Raw genomic sequence first — 26,802 nt, 5'->3', positions numbered from 1 at the left:
GGTTTGGGGGTTCAGGACATATTGACCGTGAAAGGGAAGAAAGCAGGATCAAACCATTTCCATCCAACACACACCCAGATTAAATGGGGCAGCTGCTGGGCCTTTAGTCAAAACAAACTCTAGGCAAAGAGATAAAAAGTGTTTTTAATCATGATAGACCAGAAAAATGACCTAATGCTAACAGTGAACTTTCATAGAAAATTCCCCAAAGGCTCCATCAGAGTCTTATCTGAGGCAAAAGGATGGCCTTCATCGTCACTCTGGAAAAGGGTCAGATGCAAGCTGTGGCAATTACGCTGTTAATATTAAAAAATGGATAAAGTGAAACCGACAACAGCCCCATCCCAAACCAGAAACTCTTAAGGTTTAATCAAGTTTGATAAGATTAAAGAGGAAAAAAAGAAAAAAAAAACAAATGTGTCATTACCAACATCCTGGTTCACAGACTGTGCTCGGACACAAGTTATGATAAGGAAGATAAACAGGAACATGTTTCTAAGGAGAGCTCAGCACCTCACACTTTAATTTTGAAAAGCCTAAAATAAAAACATAAGAAAACAAGTGACCACAGTTGTCTCACCATTCCAAGTCCTGTCCAGGGTACCCCGAAATTTATAAAATAGCTTATTAAACTCCAGGATTAAATTTTATCTACCCCCCTCCCCGTATATGTATATATCCCCAAAACCATGGCATATTTGAGTTCTGCACAAATAAATTTTTTCTTAAAGAATATGTTCATACTAATATGGAAATGTTTTACATGTTTGCATATACATATACACACATACAGACACATACACACACACATATATACACACATACACACATACATATATACACACACATACATATACACACACTCGCACACACACATATGCGCACACACATACACTCGCACACACACATATGCGCACACACATACACACACATGCACACATATATACACACACGCACACACACACATATATACACACACGCGCACACACACATATATACACACACGCGCACACACACATATATACACACTCTCACGCACACACACACATATACACACACACACGCGCGCGCACACACACGCACGCGCACACACACGCGCCCGCACACACACGCACGCGCGCGCGCCCACACACACACGCACGCGCGCGCGCCCACACACACACGCACGCGCGCGCGCCCACACACACACGCGCGCGCGCGCACACACACGCGCGCGCACACACACGCGCGCGCACACACACGCGCGCGCACACACACGCGCGCACACACACACGCGCGCACACACACACGCGCGCACACGCGCGCGCACACGCGCGCGCACACGCGCACGCACACACACACGCACACACACACGCACACACACACACATACACACACGCACACACACACACACGCACACACACATACACACACGCACTCAAACATATACACACGCGCACACACGCACACGCACACACACATACACACACGCACACACACACACACGCACACACACATACACACGCACACACACACGCACACACACATATACACACACGCACACACACATATATACACACACGCACACACGCACTCAAACATACACACGCGCACACACGCACTCAAACATATATACACACGCGCACACACACTCAAACATATATACACACACGCACTCAAACATATATACACACGCACACACACATATATACACACGCACACATACATATACACACGCGCACACATATACACACATGTACATATATACACACGCACACACATATACACACACGTACATATATACACACGCACACACACACACATATACACCCACACATATACACCCACCCACCCACACCCATACCCCCCCCCACATCCCCACCCCCCCTCCCCCCCACACATATACACACACACATATACACACATCTACACACACATACACACACACATATATACACACAAACACACACACACATATATATATATATAACCCTACATCTGATTGCTTCCCATCTCAGGGAGGAAAGAGGGAGGGATAGAATTTGAAACTCAAAATTAAAGAAAGTTAAAAATTGGGGGGAAAATAAAATATATTAAATTCTAAAAAAAAGAATATGTTTATAAAGTGAAAAAGCATAAGCTTTTAAAAATGTATTTTATTATAGTTTTTTATTTACAAAACATATGCAAGGATAATTTTTCTTTTCTTTTTTTTTCCCCCTGAGGCTGGGCTTAAGTGACTTGCCCAGGGTCACACAGCTAGGAAGTGTTAAGTGTCTGATATCAGATTTGAACTCGGGTTCTCCTGAATTCAAGGCTGGTGCTCTATCCACTGCGCCCCCTAGCTGCCCCACAGGTAATTTTTCAACCTTGACCTTTGCAAAACCTTCTATTCCAATTTTTTCCCCTCCTTTCCCCTACCCTCCCCCAGATGGTAGGCAGTCCAATATATGTTAAATATGTTAAAATATATGTTAAATTAAATATATGATACATATTTATACAGTTAAGTTGCTGCAGAAGAAAAAAATGGATCTAGAAAGAAAAAAAAACAAAAATGCAAGCAAACTAACAGAAAGAGTAAAAATGCTAAGGGATAAGCTTTTCAAGAAAAAAAATTCAGAAGCAGGAATACAAGGAGAATATTTTTGTTAGACATTTGTGGATGATCACTAATATTTGATTCAGATCAACCCTTTTCCATCCACTTAGCACTGGATTTTAAAGGGCAGTATGAGCTGGTTAAGGAAAGGAAGAAAAATCAACCCAACTTCTGATTGATCATGTTTCTTATGAACTGGGGGCAAGCCATAAAGTATTTTCCTCTTTCTACTTTTGTCATGGGGAGAGGCCTTGGTCAAAGAAACAATAGGGTCAAAGGCCATCACCTCTCAGAAGTTAGACAGCATGAGCTAAATGGCAATCAACTAGAAAGTAAGATTAAAGGATGGTTTTAAAAAACCAAAAATCAAATCTGTAATGATTTCACTTTCAATTCATTTCCTACCTCTCAAGGATGAGAGGAAAACCCCCGTTTATATCCTGGAAGTTTTTTCCTAAGACAAGTTTAAAGGTGAGATTTATGTTAACTTGGTCTCAGAATTCTCAATACTTATATTAATATAGAGTTTATATTAGACTTTATAATGGCTAAAAGTTTAGTGGGGAAAGAAACAAATAGTCAACATTTAGTAAGTGCTCCCATGTGTCGGGCACATAACTAACACTGGGGTAAATAATTATATTTCTTTAAAACTTGTTGTAAATTATTTAAATTATTTTTAAATTTGGGATAAATCACTATTATTTATTTTAATTACAGTTATCCTTTCCATATTGCAAAGGTCAGGATCTTCACCATCTGGAAAATCTATTTAAAAATTTTTGGCCTTCATAGTAGAGAAAGCATCTGAATTATTACAGTGTTAATAAATAAAATATGTTGATCTTGTACTATACTTGATATATCTTTTATGCATTTCTGAATTTTTAAACTTTTTTCTGTATTGTCTATTGGCCTTTGTGAGTCACCTGTAGCTTCTGCAAAACTCCCCTAAACTCCCATTTAATTTCTTTTGCCAACCTGCAAAATATTGAAATTACAATGGGGAAAGCTGCAACGTAGAAGGGCTAATTGCAAAAAGTCTGTTTTTATATACTAACTCAAATGATAAAGAATTATGGGCAAATCTGAGCTTTTAGCAATGCATGCCTATAAGAAACTCAGATTATGCACCATCATTTTACCTGGCTCTATTTCCTCAGGTTGCCAACAATATCTATGAAGAAAGAATCTTCTGAGGGGTAAACATGGGAAACCTGTAAAGGCACACTAAATAGCATAATAAATATGGAATAAAAACAATGTTTCAGGGGGAAAACACATTCTAAAATAGGTTGTTTCTAACTGGTTCAAGCCAACAATTTCAATCATTTCTAGTTAGTTGAGGCTGGTTCGATTGGTTTTGTCTTGTGCATAACCAGTTCCAACAGATTTGTAATATGTGAGTTGGTTCTGGTCAGTTCCAATAGGTATTGACCAATTTTGGCCAGCTCAAAGTTCTGACTAGTTTCAACCTGTTCAGATCCGTTCTGATCAACTTCAAGTGGTTGATATGCTTTTTGATGGCTTAAATCAGTTCTTGCTAATTCTAAGCAAGTGTAGAACATGTTTCTGGGAGCAGAAGAGATTGCTAGCACCCTTTACATGAGCCACTTGTTAATTGTTGATATGGAAAAGTGTTTTTTGTTTTTGTTTTTTTTTTTTCCTAGTAGAACTGAGCTTAATGATCTACTATCCAGGTTTTGTAATCTCCATAAAATGTGTCTAATGATTACAATGATTATTGATTTGTCCTAAAATAAGTTTTTAAATTATAAAAATTTAAATGAACATTCACGTGCCAATTCAACAAAGATTACTATGAGGAAGAACAGATTGTCACAAAAAGCAAACAAAAATTTATAGGGGAAGATAGGTCTTAAATTATTCCCATTCTTTGTTTTCCCAATCATCTTTTTAAAGGATTTTATAGTGAGATGGGAGAAGGAAAATCCACTTTTAGCATATACATTAAGCGACATGCCATTGAGAATAGGTACAATCTAGAAGCAGTAACTATAGCAAAGTATCTGGGACTCTGAATGAAAAGGCAGGAAGACCAGATTTCAAATGCCCCCTCAGATTCTTCCTAGTAATATGAAAACAGGAAGCTCCTTTAATCTCTGTATCTCAGTTTACTATAAAGTGAGAGGGTTATATTAAGTGATCATTAAGGTCTCTTGCAGCCCTAAATGTATACAATTATGAAGGTGGATATCCACAGGAGGCAAATTCTAAATAAGGAGCTTGCACACAACAAGAAGAGGACTAGCAACAGAGCCAGACAAGCTGAGATTGAATTTTCCACTCTACTAGTGGGATATAGGAGTCAGGAAAACCCAAGTTCAAATCCTTCACTACCTCTATGAATCCTCTTAGGAAGCATTAAATGTCCGAGGCTGGTTTTGAACTCAGATCCTTCTGATTTCAGTGCTGATACTCTATTCACTGGGCCATCTAACTGCCCCAACTTTTTTCTACCTTAGTTTCTTTACTTGTCAAATGGGGATCCTAATAACACTTTGTTCCTATGGTTGTTGTGAGGATCAGATCAGATACTATTTTTAAAGCATTTAGCACAGTGCCTGGCATAAGTAAGTGGTTAATAAATGTTTGTTCCTTCCTTAGTATCTGTCACTTTGACAAATCTGTCAAATTTTATTAACTTAAATTATTATTACAGTTTTAAATCATTTGATCTTCCCAACAACTCTGAGCTATTATTGTCCCCATTTTATAAGCGAGGAAACTGAGGCAGAAAGTGGTAATATGCCTTATCCAAGAATACACAGCTAGTAAGTGTCTAAAGCCATATTTGAACTTTAGCGACTTAAACTTCTCCTGAAGCAGAGACTCATCTTGTCATACCGATGTTCTTCTGGTGATGTTAGATGACTGTAACTCACAGAATATTTTGGTTTCTGAAAAAATTGAAATGAAGGGTTACCCAAAGGGACCATTAGGGTCAATGGCTGATGTGAACAGACTGTAACCCACATAGAACAAAGAATTAATCAGGAGCAGGGCTAGGATGTGATTAAAGAAATACATGAGAAAAAAGACTCTGGGAAGTTCACAGAGAGATAAGAATGAGGGATGACTGATGGAAGGCTCACGTGTCCACTAGTGGTCTTGCATCATCGGGAGTGTCCAAGCAAGGTTCCCAGATCATTAAGTGGAGGGCGATTTATGATGGATAAGGATCTAACATAACGGGGAGCTAAGGATGGGCTGCCATCTTTTAGTTGAAGGGAATCCTCACATCAAGGAAATCACAAGCCCACTAGAGCACAACCATCACAAAAACATAGCTATGGCTGATCTTCCAGGAATATAGCACCTTGCAGTAGGTGCTACAGTAGGAACTTATAAAATGTTTTACAATCAAAAGATCAACACTCGAGCAACTGAAAAAAAAACAACAATATGATAATTTGAGAACATGAACGGAAACTCAACGAGATATGCATTGCATGTCATCAAATGAAAAAGTCCATGTCACAATTAATCTTAATAGAGTAACAGTGGTGCTAATTGCTGCTCATTTTAGGAACATGCTTTCAAAGGTAGATTCTTTATACTTGGTAATTTACAATCCTCCATTCACTCTAAGTTGGGCGAGTCAAGGCCAATAAATCTTTTCTTGATGTGAATGACTATAAAATAGTTTTTTATTTGAATCACTATAAACTGGCTGCCTAGAAGGCTGCCTGTTTCTATTTAAAACATACACACACAGCTGCAAAACTGGCCCCAGCTCCAAGCTGTTGGCCTCTTACCCAGAATTTTTTGAACTCATACAACCGATCACTTGAGGCGAGCAAGCCACAGTGGGATTGAGAAGGTTTCTGCCTTGACAAGTTTCTCGTGCCAAATCCCTGCCTTGAAAGGGTATCAAGAGCACAAACAGGATGCAAGAGAGCTTTCAGGGGATTTAGGGCAATTAATTCATACACAGACCACATGGAGCTAGAAGTAGCAGAGGGGAGGAAAGAGGAGAGAGACTGGGCTCACTTTCCATCTCCCACCCTTATTGGGTAGTGCCCCTAGGTGGGCACCTCTGGACATCGGTCAAATGCTGCAGATTCTACCTATCCTGTATTGCAGAGCCAGTGTAAGGAAAACATTTGGAAACATTACAGAGTTATAAAAATGGGAACTGTCATACTCCCAAGAATTAATGACACTTTTAATTTAAAACTTCAATTCTTATGTTTTACATGATTGTACGTGAATAATCTTTATCAGACTGTCTATTGTCCCAGGCATGTGGAAGGAAAGGGAGGGAGGAACAGAATTTACAACTCAAAACTTAAGAAAAACCCATTATAAATGATAAAAATTATTTTCACATGTAATTAGGGAAAATACTATATTAAAAAAACCCTCAATTCCTGTGATCATTGCAGAATATCATTAGATAAAGATTTGTTATCATATGTTTTGAGTTCAATTGTTTTCTTTGTCTCAAGGAAGGAGTCAGTTGGCAGATAGGTGGGAAATTCTTTCTATGGAAAGACACAAATAAAGCATTTTTTAAAGAAGCCTCAGCAACACTGCTTTGGTGGTAATTGGGTGTGGTGAAAAAGGTGTGACTTTCCAGCTCTGTCAATTAGTGACTTTGAACAAATAGTTTTCATCTTTTTGACTCCCAGTTTTCACAAATGGAAAATAGAATGCTGCTGATGATGATTATAGCACTATAGTTCTTTAAGGTTTCCAAAATTCTTTATAGACTTTTGGTTTTTCCCCTCCTATCCTGGGAGGTAGATACTATCATTATCACCTCCATTTTACAGATGAAGAAACCGAGGCAGCAGAGGTTAGTATTGCTGTGAGGATCAAATGAGATAATATGAATGGAGTTAGAGGGCTATATACATTTGAAGCATTATGATCCCCATTTAACTCCATTAATTGCCCAAAGGATTTTTGTTCAGTCTTTTTTTTTTTTTTTCAGTTATGTCTGACCTTTCATGACCCGATTTGGGATTTTCTTGGCAAAGGTAATGCAGTGATTTGCCATTTCTTTCTCTAAGGAATACCAGGCTAAGAAAGATCACCAGCACCCTAAGTAACTATTAGGCCACCAACCCCACCTCTTCCCCTATGGACTATGCCCCTGGAACTCTTGGGTTCTAAAAAGTATCTCATTTCTTTACTTCATCTCTTAGCCATGTTTTACTCATGTAAGCTTTTTGAGGGCAGGAACTGTCTTGCTTTTATTTGCTTAACACAGAGCCTGGAATGCAATAAGTGCTTAATGCTTGCTCAATCTTTCTACATGTATACACAAAGATTGGTTACAAAGATATTGATGTAGGAGTATGATTGATTGGACCAAAAAAATCACATTTTTGGAGTTCTCAGACATGCTGAGATAGATGGGAGAATGATAAGAGAGTTGTGATCTCAGATGGCATATGTGATCACAAAAGGCCTTAGCATTGGAGATGATGCCTTCACATTGGTGAGGTTTTATTTTGTTTTGTTTTTGTTTTTTTTTACAGCAGAGACAGTACAATGAAAATACACAACTTTGGAGTCCGAGGATCTGAGTTTTAATACTGGCTTTGTTACTTACCACCCATATAGCCTGTGGAAAGTGATTTAGACTCCCTGGGCCTCAGTTTCCCCATCCACAAAACTGAAAGCTTTCTACTCCATGAGGAGGGGTCCCTCTCAGCTTTACTTCTAAGATCTTATGGCTAAGTCATCTTTTATTTCTATATTCTATTACTCATCAGCATCTCCTCACCTTTGGAAAGTTAAATTGGATTCCTCTCCCTTTTTCAATAATATTTTTATGTCTGTCAGGTGATATTTGAATTGGAAACCTAAAGATAAATCTGTAGGGAACAAAATAGTGTGTGGTCCATTCCTAATTCTACATAAAGAAAAATTTGGATACCCTCTTTTTAACAGCTCAGGAAACAGACTTGGAAACATATTCAGTGCTTTTTAATTACCATCTTGGGCATATTCTTTTTCAAATACAAATATCCCATTTGGCAGTCTTCTTCCTTCTAGCTTATATTTTCAAGTTTGTTTATCTTTCAAAGAAAATGGTCTAGTTTCTCTATCAATACAGCATTCTAAGGATCAGCTAATCTTAAAAAAAATTTATTTTCCCTCAATTACATGTCAAAATAATTTAACATTTTGAAAAGGTTTTTTAAAAGTTTTTTTTAAAGACATATTTTGAAGTACACCTCCCATAGACAGTAAGCAATCTAACATAGGATACACATGTGTAATCATGTAAAACATTTTTACATTAGTAATTTTGTACAAGAAAACTCAAATAATCAAAGAAGAAAAAGAAAGAAGGGAGGAAGAAAAGAGGAGGAGAAGAAGCAAGGGAGGAAGGAAAGAGAAGAGGAGAGGAAGGGAGGGAGGAAGGAAAGAGGAGGAGAGGAAGGAAGGGAGGAAGGAAAGAGAAGAGGAGAGGAAGGGAGGGAGGAAGGAAAGAGAGGAGAAAAGGAAGGAAGGGAGGAAGGAAAGAGGAGGAGAGGAAGGGAGGAAGGAAAGAGAAGAAGAGGAAGGAAGGGAGGAAGGAAAGAGGAGGAGAGGGAGGAAGGAAAGAGAGAAGAAGAGGAAGGAAGGAAGGAAGGGACATGAGCATGCTTCTGTATTCAGACTATTAGTTCTTTCTCTGGAGCAGATAGCATGCTTCATCATGAATTGTCTTTATTTTAACGATCAACTTTCAATCATGCTTTCACTAGAATCTGTAATCCAGAAGATTCCTCTTACAAAGCTTATTTGTATACACATACTTGGATGGTGATTTCCCCCTTGTCAGATCTAATATTATTTCAGATTTTATCACTTGCAGTTTTCCAGATTATTTAGTTCTTGGCTTTTTACACTAGTGTTGACTTATAATGATATCCAGACTAGTATTTCTATAGTCATTCAGTAAACATTTATTAAGGGCCCACTTTGTGCCATGCACCCTGCAACTGAGTTCTGGAGATACAAAGAAAAGCAAAAGACAGTCTTGAGGAGTTTTTGTTGTTCAGTGAGATTCTTTGTGACCCCATTTGGCATTTTCTGGGAGTAGTTTACCATTTCCTTCTCCAGCTCATTTTATAGATAAGGAAACTGAGGCAAACAAGGTGAAGTGATTTTTCTAGTGCCACAAAGCTAGGAAGTGTCTGAGGCCAGATTTGAACTTACAAAGAAGAACCTTCATGACTCCAGGTGTGACCTGGGTGTTCCATTCACTGCTTTCACTACACCACCTGGCTGCCCCAGCTTCCTATCAGGGAATCAAACTCCTGTCATTGCTGCAATCTATTAGTGCCCTACCCTGGGGCAGGGAGCAGTGGCTCTATTCTAGAACAGGAAGAATGGAGACAAGGTAGATGAAGTCTAGAAAGAGGCTAAATGTCTGAACAATCCAATATGGGAAGCTGGTGATGTGCTCAGCTCTGGACTCTAGCAGAATACAATACACAATACAAATTTGTAACTTTTATATTACCAGACTCATTTTGTTCCATCCATCCTAGGTTAGAATGAATCCCTAATGCACAGAAACCATGAAATTAATGGGCAGCTAGGTGGTATAAAGTAGATTTCAGGCCTGGAGTTAGGAAGACTTGAGTTCAAATCCAGCCTTAGACACTTATTAACTGTGTGATCCCAGGCAAGTCATTCACCCTATTTACTTCAATTTCCTCCTCTATAAAATGAGCTGAAGAAAGAAATGACAAACCACTCCAGTATCTTTACCAAGAAAATCCAAATGAAGTCACAAAAGATCAGACATGCCGGAAACAATTGAGCAACAAATGAAATTAATGAATTAGGAACAGTGTAGCTTGGTGGAGATTTGAGGGTAAACTGTCTGAAGGAAATAACTTCTCATTTTCATTTATTCTTCTTTAGCACCTAGCATATGGTAATTACTTACTGAAGGTTGTTGAACTTAATTACTATTAAAGATTTTTAAAATATATTTTTATTTTTCCCCAGTTGCATTTAAAAAACAATTTTTATATTTGTTCTTAAAATTTTGAGTTCCAGATTCTCTCCCTTATCCCTACTCGCAATCCCCACTAAGAAAGTATATGTGAAGTTATGCAAAATATTTCCATAAAAGTCATGTTGTGGAAGAAAATATAGACCTTGCCCCCCAAAAAACCCTCAAAAATAAAGTAAAAATACTATTAAAGATTTTAATGAGCTACCATCTTGAAGTAATCCTGTGTCTCAGAAATGACCCATCAGCTCTGAATTAATGTTAATGACTCTGGTGCTGTTCTTTGGCCCTCAAACCTTCTGGCCTCTGGAGGATCCTTGACTTGATAATCTCCATTCAAATTTAAGTCTAATAGTACTGGGCCTGAAATCAGGACAACTCATTTTTGTGAGTTCAGATCCAGCCTCAGACACTTCCTAGCTTTGTGACACTGGACAAATCACTTCAATCCATTTGCCTCACTTTCCTCATCTGTAAAATTGAGACAATTTCCTCAACTATATAGAGTTTTTGTAATAGATGATCTCAAATGACATCATGCATATACAATTCTTTTAAAATTAGAAATAGAAGAAATACAGAAATTCAAAGTATATATGCCTACTTTAGGCAGGGGAGTAACATGAACAGAGGCACCAAGGGCCTTATGAACAAGATGGGACAATTATTTTAATGAGCACAAGAAAGGTAAAAATCAGATAAAACCAGAAAAGATTAAAAAGATAAACATTTTATTATTTGATATCTTTTTTTTTTTTTTTTTTTTTTTTTTTTTTTTTTTGCATTTTAGGGTAAGTGCCGGTTGTCAGTCAAACAGGAAAGTTGGAAGTTTTCAGTAAAATTTAGCAGAATGCAGATCCAATTTCAGCAGCTGTTCATCAGATGAAATATCTATATGTATCAGGAATTTAATTAAAAAGGCAGAGATCCAAGTATGTGATCATTGTTTGAGAAAAGTTGCATTTCATGATGTTACTCATATCCAACGGAACAGAGAAAAATTCATAATTATATCCTATTTTCTTTCCTAATTTAATCAGCACTAGCTTATCTCAAGTGATCTTTCTTATGTTCTGGGGGAGAACAGTTTCAAATGATTAACCCCCTCACACAAAGATTATATCCAACAGCTGCTCACATCTAAAGATCCAAGGTAAAATCACAACAGCAAATAAGTCAAACCATTCTTATTGATCTCCCTAGTGTCCGGATTGTTGATAATAACACAATCTGAGAAGAGTAGTGATGTGCACTCAAGAAAAACCCAACAAGTGAAGAAAGATCACAGGTATCTTAGCAGAAAATCAAAGGATGACCTGAACAGTAAATAAATGGCTGCCATCTTCAGGTCCCAATCATAATGGTAGCTCATAGACTGTCAGGATTTGAAATCCATTTTTAGTACACAGAAATTTTAAAAAAATCTGAGCATAAGGAATAAGATTTTTACCAGCTATAACTATCCAAACATGGATAAAACTACCTCCAGAGAGACTGTGTTCCCCCCGCAAGATTCTTTAAGAGAAAGCTATGAATTTCTGCATGTTCTAGCATGTTTCTGCTTCATTCTAATTTTGTTGTTTATTTACTGTGTCTTGGTATTAGATTGCAGTATAACTGTATTTATTAGTTTGCTCTTGATTTATAGTAATATAATTTTGCTGTTATTCAGTGTATTCTCTAGGTAATTTGAGCTATAAGTTCAAATTATAGCTACTGAATTAGCCTTTCTAGTGATGCTTTATATTGTGCATGTTGCATGCCTTGCTGCCATGCCTGTTGAGTGCCTCGCCACCGTGTATCTTCCATACTTGGCACTAAGGTTATTTCCTGGCACATCAAATTAACTAACCAAAGCATATCATATGCTTTGCTATGTATGTGATGCTGGGTTGTATAATTGGAGATTCTGGGTCTATCACAGCTGATTTTTCAAGACTGCGAGATCTAAATCCTGGAGAGCAATGAAGCAGCTCTCTTGAGAGAGGAGAAAGATTATGCTCCAGCAGTTTAGAACAGTGATTGAGTCTGAAACAGGAAGAAAAAGAGGAGAAAGAAAGTAGGGAAAGATGGAAGAAGGAGGCTGCATTGCCTTATCCTATCTACAGCTTCAAAGAAGGCAAAGTCCTCAGGGCTTTCCTACCTTGCCCTTTACTACCTCCTCTAGTTTGAGGAGAGGATAATCCCGAGAGCCCACAGAGAAGAGACCTGGTTAGTTTGACAGATTTTACATTTAAGGAAGCTGCTGATTTGTTGAAAGGATGCGATGCTGTGGGTTTTATTAAGAGGGCTTAACATTGCTTCAGCAGACCAACAGTAGCAGAGAAATACCTTCATTCGAGAGAGGAGAGACTCATAATGATGGCAGGTGACCTATCGAGCTCTGCAGTCCTGAGGTACCCCAAGCATTTCCTTATCTCATGTGCCTCACTGCTAAATTTCTTTGTGTGCCCACTCTCCCCCCACAGGCATTTGTGTACAATGATGGGAGAACGTGAGCTAGATTCCTGTATGGATATCTATATTTTGATTATTCCTGCTTTTGCCTTCTCTTGAATAATCATTTTTGCCTCTTTTTTTCTTGTTTAGTAAATATTTCATATTTCAATAGCATCACTGTAAGTGGAAAGCACACCAGTATGAGCTTGGGAGCTGCAGCAGTGACTAGCAGGAATGTATCCTCTATTCTAACATCCATCCATTGGCATTATCCCCAAGAGTGATCAGTACTGTGCAATTGTGGTGCCCCTTTATTGGAAACCTCACAGTCTGGCTACTGCATGTGAGTGAGCTTACTGAGAGAAAGCTAATGAGGTCAGCCACCACATGGGAGCATTATACACGTGATGCATTCAGAAGGGAAAAGGGAGGCTCTGATAGGATAGCCAACTTGCCCAACAGTATATAGGTGACATTCTAATTTAGGTTTCTGTGATGGATGGAATATTTTCTAAGCACCTATTATGTGCCAGGCTCTGTTTTAAGCATTAAGGATATAAACACAAGCAAACAAGCAAACTCCTGTGCTCAAGGAGTTTATTTGTTAATAGGGGAAGATAGGAGCTTAAAGGAGAGTAAGGCAAGTCTGTTTCTGTCCACTTCTCACCTCCTGGTAAGATTTCTGGAGTGCTAGTTCATTTGGACATAAAAGGAGGATGTCTGGGGACTCTCATTTAATATCAATCAGGCTTGGAGATTTACCAATAAAAAAAGCAAGCAGTAGATTCGGGATTTCTTCTCCCTGTGGGCATATACTGGGTACTAGGAATAGAAATTGGAACCTCTTTGGGGAAAAGATGGAGCAGAAGTGCTTCAACATCACCTCCCCATCCCCAAATAATGCCTTATGTATTACCATAGCTGGTCAACTAGGTAGTACAATGGATATAGCATCAGAAGACTCATCTTCCTGAGTTCAAATCCAGTCTCAGATACTTCCTAGCTCTGTGACCCTCGGGTTGCCTCAGTTCCCTCAACTGTAAAATGAGCAGAAAAGGAAATAGAGGCCATCCCAGTATCTTTGCCAAGAAAACCCCAAATGGGATCAGAAAGAATCAGACAAGATTAAAATGACTGAGAATCACCATAGCTATGAACTTCAAAGTCCCCTTGAATTTTGACTCAAACAAGGGATATTTTCATACTCTCTTGCCAAACATTCATCAAGTTATTTTTCAAGAGTTCAAATAATGATTAGTTTACGATTTCTAAAGCCAACATTCGAGCTTTTGCAGAGCAATTCTGGCAGAAAATTTCCATCTTGAAAGACCACAGCCCAGCACTTAAGGCACTTCAGATACATTCCAGCATCACATTAATACCTAAATCATTTTCTAGTTTAAAAGCACAAAGATAGTATAGAAAATAAACAACTCCCTCATGACCGAGGCAGTATGTTTAAGATTATATTCCTAACTATGAACATATTATGCTGCAATTTTCCTTCCCTTCCTCATATGCTCATAATGCCAAATTTAATTTCTTAGAATTTTCTTTTGAATTATGAAATACATTAGCTCTTGAAAATCATGGGCTAATAAAAATAAACTTGGTTAACAAGAGGTACTTAGTCAAGACCTAAATATTCTGATGAATTAGGCAATTATAGTTATTTGGATAAATTAGTTCCAAAACAGATTTAAATGTATAGGAAGTAGATAGATAGCTTTTCTGTGATCACTACCTTAATTCTTTCCCTTATTCTTTTTCTTTTACATTTTGTTGATGCATTTTGTTTATTTCACAACCTTGTCAATTTTCACTCACACCAATCCCAAATATAGCTTTCCCTTGTAACAGAAGCAAACATATACTGATACTGCTGTATGTCTGACAGAGAACATTGTATTTTATCATCAGTCTCTTGTAATCATGTATCATCTTTACACAAATTTGAATTCTGATGTCGTTTTGATTTATATTATTACAATAATTATTCTGATCTTCAAACTTTGCTCTGCAACAGTCCAAATTAACCATTTTAATGGTGCAATAATATTCTATTTATATATATTCAGTCCCCAAATGAAGGGCAATCAATTTGATTTAAGGATTGTTTTTGCTATCTCCCCTGCCCCCTTCCCCCCTCCCCGCCCCGCCCACAAATATTACCATGAATATTTTGGTACATATGGAACCTTCCCCCTGTCTTTGATCTCTTTGATTTATATACTAATCAGTGGCACTAGTGAGTAATAGGGCTTTCTGTGAGCATATTTTATATTCTGTTACTTTATCATTTTCATTAAGTTTTTCACTGAATCTTTGGGATTTTCTAATTAAATTATGTTATGAGTAGATGGGGATAGTTCTATCTCCTTTGTGCCCTCATATTCCTGGATTGTCTTGAATTCTTGTTAAACTTTCCCAAGGGAAAGTGAGGAGGGGCTAATGTTCCCTTCTCTTTCTCTGCCCTTTGTCCTCTCCTTGGGGAGAAGACTAATCCTTTCCCCTTCCTCTGTGATCCCCTTTTTTCCTGTAGCCCACAAATACCTAAGACTCTGCCTGCATTGCAGGCATCTTTCTATTTGGTATAAGGAGTTCCCACATGCATGTTCCTTTTTATTTCCCGATGTAATAAAAACAAATTACTATTCATGTGTTATAGAATTATGGCTTTTGATAAAATGTGGGAATTCCCTGTGTCCTTACCAAATTATATTGTTTTCCTAATGTTAAATCAGTCTTGAATTCTTGTATGAATAAAATCTGGTCATAGATAATAACTACTGATATATTATAATAGCTTCTTTTCTAGTGTTTTGCTTAATTTTAATATATTTTTAATATTAATTTAATTTTCTCTGTTTTATTTCTTCCTAGTTTGGATACCAGAACCATATTTATCTCATAAAAAGTACTTTGGTAAATCTTCATTCCATATGTTTACAAAAACTTTTTAAAGTGTTTTTATAGACTTTATCTGTTAATCTACCCACACCAGGATTTCACCCATCCAATCAGTAATTCATTTGCTCAATTTTTTTTCCCCTAAGACCTAGTTGTTGACATTCTCTATTTCTTCATTTGTTAATCTTGCTATCACACACACACACAATTTCAATTAAATTTTCAGGGTTTGGGACATATAATTAAAGATTATAGTTTCTAATATATTTTTTAAATCTACTCTAAATTTATTGTGAAATTTCTTTTCTTTTTTTCTTTAATTTTTTTTTCAATTTGGTCTCTAACCAAATAAATGGTTCTCTATTTTATTTGTTCTTACTTTTTGTATTTTATTTATCATTTTTAAAATATCTACTTATTTTTTCTTTGATTTTTTCCATTTTTTAATAAGCAGTATGCTCTATTCATTGGTCTTCTGCTTCTTTTATTGTTCTGTGAACAATTTTTTTCTTGTATGGGCACAATCTGATATAAATGGAATGTTATATTCTGAATCTACATATATTATACATTGATGCCTACTGTATTTTAAACTCTTGGATAAAAGAAAGTCAACATTTCAGAATAAGCACAAAGATTTTGCCTCTATTATCTGACATACAAATTTTTATTCACCAATAGACTTATTAATGAAGAGAGGCAGTGTGGGTAATGCAATAATGTCAAGCCAGAAGCAAGTTAAACCAGATTAAAAGGTAATAGTGAATTATTTAAGAAAATAAATAAGAATATAGTAAAACAAAGGTAATGTTAATATGTGTTTTTAAAAGTCAACCAGCTGCCCCCAAAGCAATTTATGTATGGTTTAGTGACCCCAGTTCTATCCAAGTTTGATACCACTAGCATAATGGATAGAGATCTGGAATCTCTAAGATTTAGTGTTCTACTCACAGTGTGACCTTAGACATGTCATATAACTCCTCAATACTGAGGTAACCCTCTCAGTTGAAGAGAGAGTGTTAGCTTTTACAGGTAAAGGATAACTCCTCAATTGGCATTTTCTTACACCAACAAAATCACAAGTCCTACTTCCATGCCTTTATTCATGAAATAATTTCCATTTAAATAAGACTTATTGAGTAACTGATATACCAGAAGACTAGTAATATTATTGGTAAAATGGATTTCTGTCCTATATAAAACCTGAATAAGTAACCTAAAGCTTCAACTTCCTTTCTTACTCCCATCTTTCTCTTTCTAAAGATCTTGGGTGACACATAGAAATTTCAAAGCAGAGAGGGCTTTTGGAAGTGCAAGGGAAAGGATCTAGCAGTTGAGTATGTTATTTAAAATTTTTTTTTAAAGAGAGAATTCTCCCTTTTCTTTTAACTTACCTTATTTGGAGTGGGCAAATTATCCTATAAAATATCATAAAGAACAAGTAAAAATATACCAATAAATGGTCCAGCTTTCCAAGACCATTAAAAAAAATGGAAATATGCCCACATGACCATAATGCTGTCATCAGGCAAAAATTCTAACAAAGGAATAGCAATACAGGGTCTGGTTTTAATCTTCTATACTTTCAAGATGAGCTTTTCTTTGTAAGACTTTTCCATTGCAAAGTCAAAGTTCAATGATGAAATTCAAAAAAAGATGAGGAATAAAATGCCAATATTTGAAAAGAAAAACCATTTTTCAGGGACATAGCAATGATAACTGGATTTTTTTAAAAAGATCCTTACAAACCCAAAAGCTTGAAATGAAAGGGGGAATGATGTTAAAAGTTTTTGTTGAATAATTTCTTTTCATTGATCCTTAAGCAACAGTTATGGAATTTTAGGGACTGAAGGGACCTCAGTGATTATAGGATCAAGAATTGTAAAATACATTTAAGATAACCTACATCAACCCCTTTGTTTTAGATAAAGGAACTAAATCATAGGAAGGTTTTCCTTGTCCAAGAATTCATATGCATTAAGTGGCAAAGTTAGGACTGAAATCAGGACCTCTGCTCCTAGATACTATTCAACTCCAAATGGTTTTGTTTTGTTTTGTTTTTTAATGGAGAAACTGGGACCCAGAGACTTCAAATCGCTTGCCCGAAAATTTCTGATTTCCAGTCCAAGGCATTTTCCCATGCAATATGTTGTCAAGTTTTATCAAAATTTTATATATTCTGGCACAGTCTTGTAGTCTTAGATTTGAGTAAACTTCAAGATATCCCAACATACTTAACAATATAATTCTATCATAACTAGTTATAATAAATCACTGCACTTAGACAATAATCAAAACATCCAGCCCTTTTTCATTAAGTGAGACTTGAGGTTATCTGGATAAGGGCTGGCTAGAGTTGATCCTCATACCATCAAGAAACAAAATAATCTGCTGAACAAAATAAACTATGTTATTGTAGCATTATTTCAATTCAATCGCAGCATTTATTGAGCACCTCTTATATACAAGGATTCAGATGACTCATTGAAGCATGGAGGTGATTTGGAGTATGAACTCTTTCAGGTGCTATCAGGCTCTAAGTAATGACTAATGATTCAGTCAATCAATAAGAATTAATTAAATATTTATTATGAGTATTTATAAGTATTTATTAAATATTTATTATAAGTCATGTGCTTGGGATATAAAGACTAAGTGAAACTAAACTAAAACAAACAGTCCCTAGGGAGCTATATATTTTATGGGGAAGATGGCATGTGCCCATGTAAATGAATATATGTAAAATAAATACAAGAATTTGGAGGGAAGACATTGGCACCTGGAAAACAGGAAAGACTTCCAGGAGTGGGCAGCATTTCCACTTTGGAGAAAGAGGATTCTAAATATGGGGGTAGCCTATGCAAGGCACAGTGTGTGAGGAAGAGCAAGAATAACAGTTTGACAGGACTAAAATTAATATGTATACATAGGCACCTACCATGCCAGGTTCTGTGGTAGAAATAAAATGGTACAATGAATGAAACTCCTATTCATAAGGAACTTACTTTCTAATGGGGGGTGTAGAATAAAGTATTTACAGGAAAAGTCTAAAATTAGTAAGTATAAAGTAGTAAAAAGGAGTTTGAGAGAGAACACTAGCAATTAGAAGCATCAAGAAAAGCTTCCCGTAGTAGGTGGTGCTGAGTTATACATTCTATCATGTCAAGGTGATGAGGGAGTGTACTTTATATTCTGTTCAACAGCCAAGATAGAGATGGAAATCTGGGAGGAGAGACTACTTTGACCAAATCATACAGTGTAGGAAAGGTCATGGGGTTAGAATGTTAGATTGGAGGCATATTTTAGAGTGCTTTACATGCTAAGCAAAGGTGTTATTATTATTTTTTTTTGAGAGACAATAGGGAACCAGAGTTTACCGAGGGTCAGATTTGTACTTCAGGCAGTAATGGGAGAAATTAGCTGGAGTGGGAAGATGCTTGAGGCAATGAAACCAGTGAGGAAACCATTGCTGTAATTAAGAATAAGAGATGATAGGGGCCTGAACTGAGATGATGGCCCCTATAAATAGAGAGAAGAGATAGGATTTAAGAGATGTAGTATTAGAAATGGCAAGATTTGGCAACTGATATATATATATATCAGTTGCCAAATATATATATATATACACACACACACATATATATATACACACATATATAAATACACACATGTATGAATACAGACATGTGTATAAATATTTTAATACAAACATTATACATATTATATTATTATAATAATGATATTTTTTTTAAAAGAGCTTATCACCTTTTCAGAATGTCCATTCACAAACTATCTATTTTGTTTTTTTTCCCTTTAGCCATACTAAGGTCGTGTGTTACTATGTATTTTAAAAAATTCATTTTGGATCAAAGGCAGCTATCCTTCAAGCTGTTATCTGGCCAAAACACTCATCCTTAAGCAGAATGATCTCCTACCCTCAAGAGTGGAGATCTACTTTAGATTTCTAGAAAAGATCCTTCTTAAATATTCTCATTCTCTCTCTCATTCTCTCTCTCTCTCATTCTCTCTCTCTCTAAAAAGTGTATATCAGCCTTAGTTATTCTTTAACAGAGTGGATTTTTTCTTTTTGAACTCGGAATACTTTTTAGTATTTTGAAAGTAAGTAAACCCAGGGCCTTCCAGTGGAGTAAAAGTAAGGCAGAAATTCAATGAAAAGGACCTGGTGGAACAAATGTGTGAGCTCCCTTCTTCCCTTTCTGCATCTTCAAAATGCAGTGTCTTATGGCTTTTAATTCCTCATTAAACAATTTCATTTTGCTTGCTAGGGTTTGCAGACTTCCTGCACCTATATCCCATATCAATATCTTTGGACCTTGATGGAATCCCCCTTCTTAAAGAACTTTTCTTTTTCCTTTTGTTCGGTAGCTACCACCTAGGGCATTCTATAACTTCTCTCCGGTCTTGTGGAAAGACTACCTTGAAATCTTGACTGCATAAAACAGATTAGAAATTCAGATCTAAGGAAAGTTGTCAGTAGGTTTTTACCCTTTTCAGCTTTAAATAAGAACTGTTGTGTTGTCTACTTGGATTTCCTATTCAGTATAAGCAGTGACTGTTAATCTAGAATTTTGATAGTAAAAGGGAAGAAAGTTTTGCCATTAATCCAGAGATATTTCAGGGTCTGGTATGTTTGTCTGTCTGGCCTGGAGGGGAACTGGATGCCCCACCTAGTAGACAGAGCACTTCACTGGTCCACAGAGACTTTCTTTGGTGGGTTTTTTCCCCTTAGGCAATTGGGATTAAGTGATTTATCTAGGGTCCCACAACTAGGAAGTGTTAAGTATCTGAGGTCACATTTGAACTCAGGTCCTCTTAACTTCACCTAGCTGCCCTTTTCTTTGGTTTTTTTTTTTTTTTTTTTTTTTTTTTTTTTTTTTTAAAGTTTGAGTCTTCCCTTGTCTATCTTTATTAAGCATCTACTTTGTATAAGACATGCAAAGACAAAATAAAAAACTCCTTCCCTACATTAAAAGAGGTGGGAGCAGGGGGCTTCATATACGTGGTACAGTGAATAGAGGACTGGCCATGGAGTTAAAGGTTCTGAGTTCAAATCTGATTTTGGACATGTATTATGTGATCCCTTGATGAGGAAATTAAAATAGATTACAACAACTTATATTTAAAGCTGAAAAGGGTAAAAACCCACTAACAACTTTTCCTAGATCTGAATTTCTAGTCCATTTTATACAGTCAAAGTTTCAAGGCAGTCCTTCCACAAAACAGCAATGAAGTTGTAGGATGGCCTAGGTGGTAGCTACTGGATAAGGGAAAAAGAAAGATTTTTCAAGAAGGGGGATGACCCTGGTCATTGCCTCACAAAAAAAATTACCCATTACATAAAACATACATACATGTGTACATATGTCATGCATATATATGAACAGGACAGATACATGCACATGTGTGCACATACAATTATAATGCATTGCACACCATGAACATATATTCTATACACATCCTCACATATATATATTTATATTCATATATATGGGGTGAACAAAAGTGAAGCATCAATTGAATTGCTGAAGTTATATATGTGAAACATTGGAAAAATGATATCTTTGACAGCAATAAAATAGTGGGAAAGAGTTTTTTGGGAGCAAGATAAAGAAGTTTGTGCTGGACATGTTGAGTGCAATAGGGAGCAATTTGTAATAAAGCTAGAAACTTGGTTGATGTCAAGTGGAATAGGGGCTTAAATGCCAGTGAGTTAGTTATATTTCATCACAAAGGAAATCGTCACTGAAATATATCAAGTTGGGGAGTGACATGGTCACAACTTTATTTTGTGAATGTTAATGGCAGGATGGATTGCGTAAAGGAGAGAAGAAAACTAATTAAGAGGTTAGTACAATAGCCAAGGCAAAAGATGAGGGCCTGAACAAGGATCAGGGTCATGTGGATACAGAGAAGGGGGCAGATGTAAGAGATAGTGTAATGGATAAAACTTGCCAAACATGTGGCTGCATGGAGCAGGGGAGGGTGAGGAGTCAAAGATGATATCAAGATTATGAGTGAATAACCAGGAAGATGTCTCTAAGAGAGGAGGGACTGAGGTAATGGGTGACGTGAAGGAGTTATGTTTTTGGCATGTTGAGATAGAGAAGCTTAAAGAATGTCCCCCTGGAGATGTAGGTAATAATATCCATAGTTTAGTGTTAAGAGCTAAGAGACAGTCATGTCATCAAAGCCCAAAGGGGAAAGGGTAATCTCTGAGGAAAAGGCAGTCAATTTAAAATGCAGCAAACTCATTGAGAAGAAATAGGACCACTTCGTCATTTAGAGATTTCTGTTGACTTTGGAGAGAAGAGTGATGAAATCAAAAGTCAGATTTTGGAAGGGTTTAAAAGTATGAAAAAAAGTTCAAAGCAAAGATAGTAAACTTTTTTAGAATCTTGGTTGTAAAAGGGAAGAAAGCTAAAGGATGATGGTTCTCCTGAGAGTCTTTTCATTATTATTTTTTTAAAAGTATAGACTATATCTTGATGCATTCCTTAGTAGCAGAGAATATGTTAGTAGAAGGGGAAAGATCAGAGAGACAGAAATCAATCATGAAAGCAATCTGTTATGAGAAGATTAGATCAAAGGGAAAGAGAGAAGAGTTAGCCCTGACAAGGGAAAGGGCTATCTTTCATTCAGAATAACTAGCTACATGTCTGTCATCCAAAGGCAGGGAAGGTAAATGAAGAGAGGCAACACCAATAACACAGGAAACTTTTTTCCACAGAATTTCTTCAAGATCAAATCATGAAATCATGTATCCTTGAAGCAAGCATAAAACATGGTATTAATTCCAAATATTTCTTTTCTGAGTCCTATTTTACAATATTTTATTAGCTTACATGTGATATGGGAGATTTCTTTCCTAATTAACTAGTTTACCTCAGTTTCCCCAATGGTAAAATAAGCATGATAATAATAGCATGTACTTCCTGGGATTTTTGTGAGGATCAAATAAGATAATGTTTGTAAAACAGGGTGCCAGGCACATAGCAGGTGCTACTAAAATGCTAACTATGACTACTATTATTAATGCCATCTACTCTGATGTTCTGCTTATAAGAATTTTAAGAGATGTGATATTGTTGTTTAATTATGTCAGTCATATCCGAGTCTTCACAATCCTGTGGACCATAATATCCATGAGGTTTCCAAAGATATTTTCTTCTCTAATGGGTTAAGACAAACAGAAGTTAAATGACTTGCTCAGTGTCACACAGCTATCCAGTGCTTGGGGCCATATTTAAAATCAGATCTGACTCTAGACTCAGTGTCCTATTCACTGAGCTAATCAAACTGTTACTCCATATAAAAAAGTGATTCCATAAAATGAGACCCTAGGACTAGATGAAGGAGGAGGTGATAAGCATTTATTAAGCACCTACTGTGTGTCAGGTACTGTGCTATCACTTTAAAAATATTTCATTTGATCCTCACAACAATCCTGGGATGAAGGTGCTTTTATTCTTACCATTTTACACTTGAGGAAACTGAGACACAGTTGAAGTGACTTGTCCAAAGTCAGGCAGTAAGTTCGTATTTGAGCTTTATCAGAACTCAGGCCTTCCTGACTCCAGATTCAGTGTTCTATGCAATATACTATACAGTATTCCTTGCTGCCTCTAAGGTCCCTTTGAGACCTGAAACCAGAATTCCTTGGCATTTGTACTCTATCAATGGTAGCCCTTTGCCTCCAGCTGTGACTGCACAGCCCAACCATGCAAAGCAACCCACTGGAACATCAAGGGATTGATTCTTTCAGAGTGAAAACAGGGGCAGCAGCATCTTAGCCTATTTTGATAAGTATCCATGAACATGATGAAAGCTGAAGTTTTCACCTCCCGAGTTACAGGTGTCTATTCCATGGCCCATCAGCCTACAAAAATGCAAACAGAAACTCCCTCTAGATACCAAGAAACAAAAGTTCTTAGGCACCAATGAGAAGAAATTCTATTCCTGTTTACTGTACTCCATTTATTTTTAAATATTCCAAATATTCACACCTTCAGCAATTTATTTCAATCTTGTCCTCCATTATTCTCAATCACTGAGATTCTATTCTATTTAATGAAATAAGATCTTATATGATTGACTTGCATTTGAAACATTAGCAACAACCTGCTCCTTCTTCTTCAAAGGAAGCATTACAAAAGACATTTCTACTGGGAGTTTCCAACCTTACATGCAACACAGTCAGAGATTTAGGACTGTCATTTTCAAGACTCACCACAAAGTCAAAAGGACATGAGGGATGCCTTTTCTATTCTTCCATCATGTTTTAATTATTGTGGAAAAAAAAGGGTCAGGGAAGGAAATTCCAAACTTCCCCTTTATAACCCATAATTGAATCATTAATTTAAGACCTACAGACTTCTATTCAACAAACATTAATTAGATATGCCTACTAAATGAAAATTACTCGAGATCGTTCGTGTTCCATATGAAATTATTATCAAAGTATACAAAGAGTACATTGGCTGGGCAAACGGAAACAAGCTACTGTAACAGTAGTAGTCCATTCAAGTGGAACACTGCACGAAGACTTTGGGGACATCTTATATTTCAACATTCTCCCAAGAATGCTCGAGAAGGCTCCATTGAGTACATAATACAAACATAAGATAGCTAAAAATCCTTAAATTTTCATTTAAATCCATTTTGCTTTCCTGCTTGCCACAGAACTATCTTTATTATTTTTATTATCTTCAGACAAATACTATCCCAGCATTTAAGTTTTTTGTGTTATGGATCCCATGGGCTCTCTGGTGAAGTCTTCTCAGAAAGCTTTTAAATATATAAAAAACAAGAAACAGGACTATAAAGGAAACCAATTATAGTTAACAGAAATAGTTTTGGGTTTTTGTTTTTTAATTCACTGGCCCCACATTAAGAACCCTGAAAACCTTTTCCCCTTATAACAATCTTTCAAATGACAGTTTGTTTGCATTGGGAGAAACTTTGCTCCACAGTTATTTTTCCAAACACACCTGACTGACCAGACTGTCCTCAAAGTCATCATGTTTTAACTCTCCTCCCTTTCACCTGGAACAAATCTAACCTTAAATTTGATGTCACACTCCCAGAGTTTGGTGCAGCAATATCCCCAGCATGACTTAGCACTAGCTAGGAAGGAAACTATTTTCTCTCTCTCCTAATCTTGAGAATCCAGAAATCAACAGCTCAGCAAAAACAAACTCTTGCTGCTAGCATGTCAAAGAGTAGAGGGGGAGAAAAGCAAAGGCCCAAGATTCCAGAAGCATCCTTAATGTACAGGAGAAGAGATAACGGGGAGGGGTCAATGAAGCCGGAAAACTACTCCAAAAGGCAGGTTCTGAAAGATCAAACATACACAAAGTCTGCAACACTCCAGAGTGCTGCCCAAACCAGGTTAAAATATAATTTAGGAAATATTTAACAATATATATATAAATTCAATAGAATATAGATAATATTACTATGTAGGGACATGTGGGGATCCTCAGATACTATTTAGCAGCCTCATTGCTCTATAAGGTTGATAGGACTGGACCTCACGTCTTCATTCAATTAGCATAATTAAGCATCCTACCCTAGTTGCTGGGGATATTAAAACAAAACAAAATAAAACGAGATGAAATGAGATGGTGAAGTCATCACATTGAAAATCTAGGTCAAACTTTTGTATCCAATAAGCATTAATTAAGCACCTACTAGATGTAGGATACTTTGCTAAGTGCTGGGGATACAAAAATATAAGCAAACAAAAACCAAGGAGATTACATTCTCTTGGGGGGAAAACAGGTAAAATAGGCATGGGGGTAAATAGAAAATATATACAAATTATAGCTCACTAGTTAGAGGGTAAGGATCCTTACTTCTTACCCCTACTGCCGGGTCCTTAACTTCTCGGTGTTGTAGGACTCTAATTCAGAGCAGATGCCAATCTGCCCTGGTAGAGAGAATTTCCTCAGAGGGAGTTCTTAGGCCAATGAAATCACAGGTCCTGCCCCCAAATAAATAACAGGCAAACAAAAGAAGGCAGGACCTTTCCTGCTCTAAAGCGAAGATGCTAAGGTTACCTTAATGAGCTTTAGTTGGGAAGTAGCCCTGCGCAAGCATAGGACGCGCCTCCTTCCCCGGGTCTGTCGTGCTCAGCTGGCGTTCCAAGGCCAGGAAGGAAACGCCACCTGTAATTTACGCTGCCACCTGTAACTGTCGCTCCCCCTCCCCCTTTTCGCTTCTGTCCCACATCTGGCTTTTGGACTTAACCCCCCCCCCAGCTACCTCTTTCTTGGAGTCTCCCACTCCGGGCTGTCTTTTGCCCGCCAGCCGGTTCGGGTGCGCGGGGGAGCCGCGTGCGCCCACTCAGGATGCGGGGCGGTACGAGACTATGTGGGGAGCGGGCCGGGGGCACTGGCCAAGCCAGAGGGGCGCGCGGGAGACTGGCTCTGCGGCCGGGCCGGGGGCGCGGGCTGCGGCTGTCCAGCCCGAGAGTGCCGCGCGCCGCGCTCTCCGGTCTCCCCGGACCCCGCGCGCTATAAAGCGCCCTGCCCCGCCCCGCCCCGTGCTGGCTCAGCCCGGAGCCAAAACTCCGCGTGGAGCGCAGCCAGAGGTGCAGGGGCGGTGGAAGCCCTGGGGCTGTAATCACTCCACCCGGCCCCCGCAGCTGGAGCCTCCACACGGAGGCGGGAGCGGCTCCCAGCGGCTCCGGCCGCGCTTCCAGGGAACTGAGGTCTCCGAGCGCACAATCCTCTGCGCATTCTTTTAATTTTGGCGATTGTCTTTCACGGTTTTTCCTATTCCTTTCTCTTTTTAAAAATTGGTTTCGCATTGTTTTTCATTGGCAGCTGCCGGGCCTTTCCCGATTTTAGCAGCATAAGGC

General features: G+C 37.6%; 1 protein-coding gene across 1 annotated transcript in view; it reads right to left on the bottom strand.

Annotated features, from left to right (window-relative positions):
- Positions 1–26,439, bottom strand: part of LOC141544559 (collagen alpha-6(VI) chain-like) — a 126,418-nt gene extending 99,979 nt beyond the window's left edge. Inside the window, exons 1-2 of the mRNA XM_074270899.1 lie at positions 26,205–26,439; positions 428–536 (exon numbers count right to left, since the gene is read on the bottom strand). Coding sequence (XP_074127000.1) covers positions 428–491 — 64 coding nt within the window. The 5' untranslated portion in view covers positions 492–536; positions 26,205–26,439. The remainder of the gene's footprint in view (positions 1–427; positions 537–26,204) is intronic.
- Between the last annotated feature and the right edge of the window lie 363 nt (positions 26,440–26,802).

Source organism: Sminthopsis crassicaudata, chromosome 5 (assembly GCF_048593235.1).
Source record: "Sminthopsis crassicaudata isolate SCR6 chromosome 5, ASM4859323v1, whole genome shotgun sequence".
Lineage (NCBI taxonomy): Eukaryota > Metazoa > Chordata > Mammalia > Dasyuromorphia > Dasyuridae > Sminthopsis > Sminthopsis crassicaudata.
The sequence above is the reverse complement of the archived record's forward strand: the minus strand, read 5'-3'. Positions and strand labels throughout refer to the sequence as shown.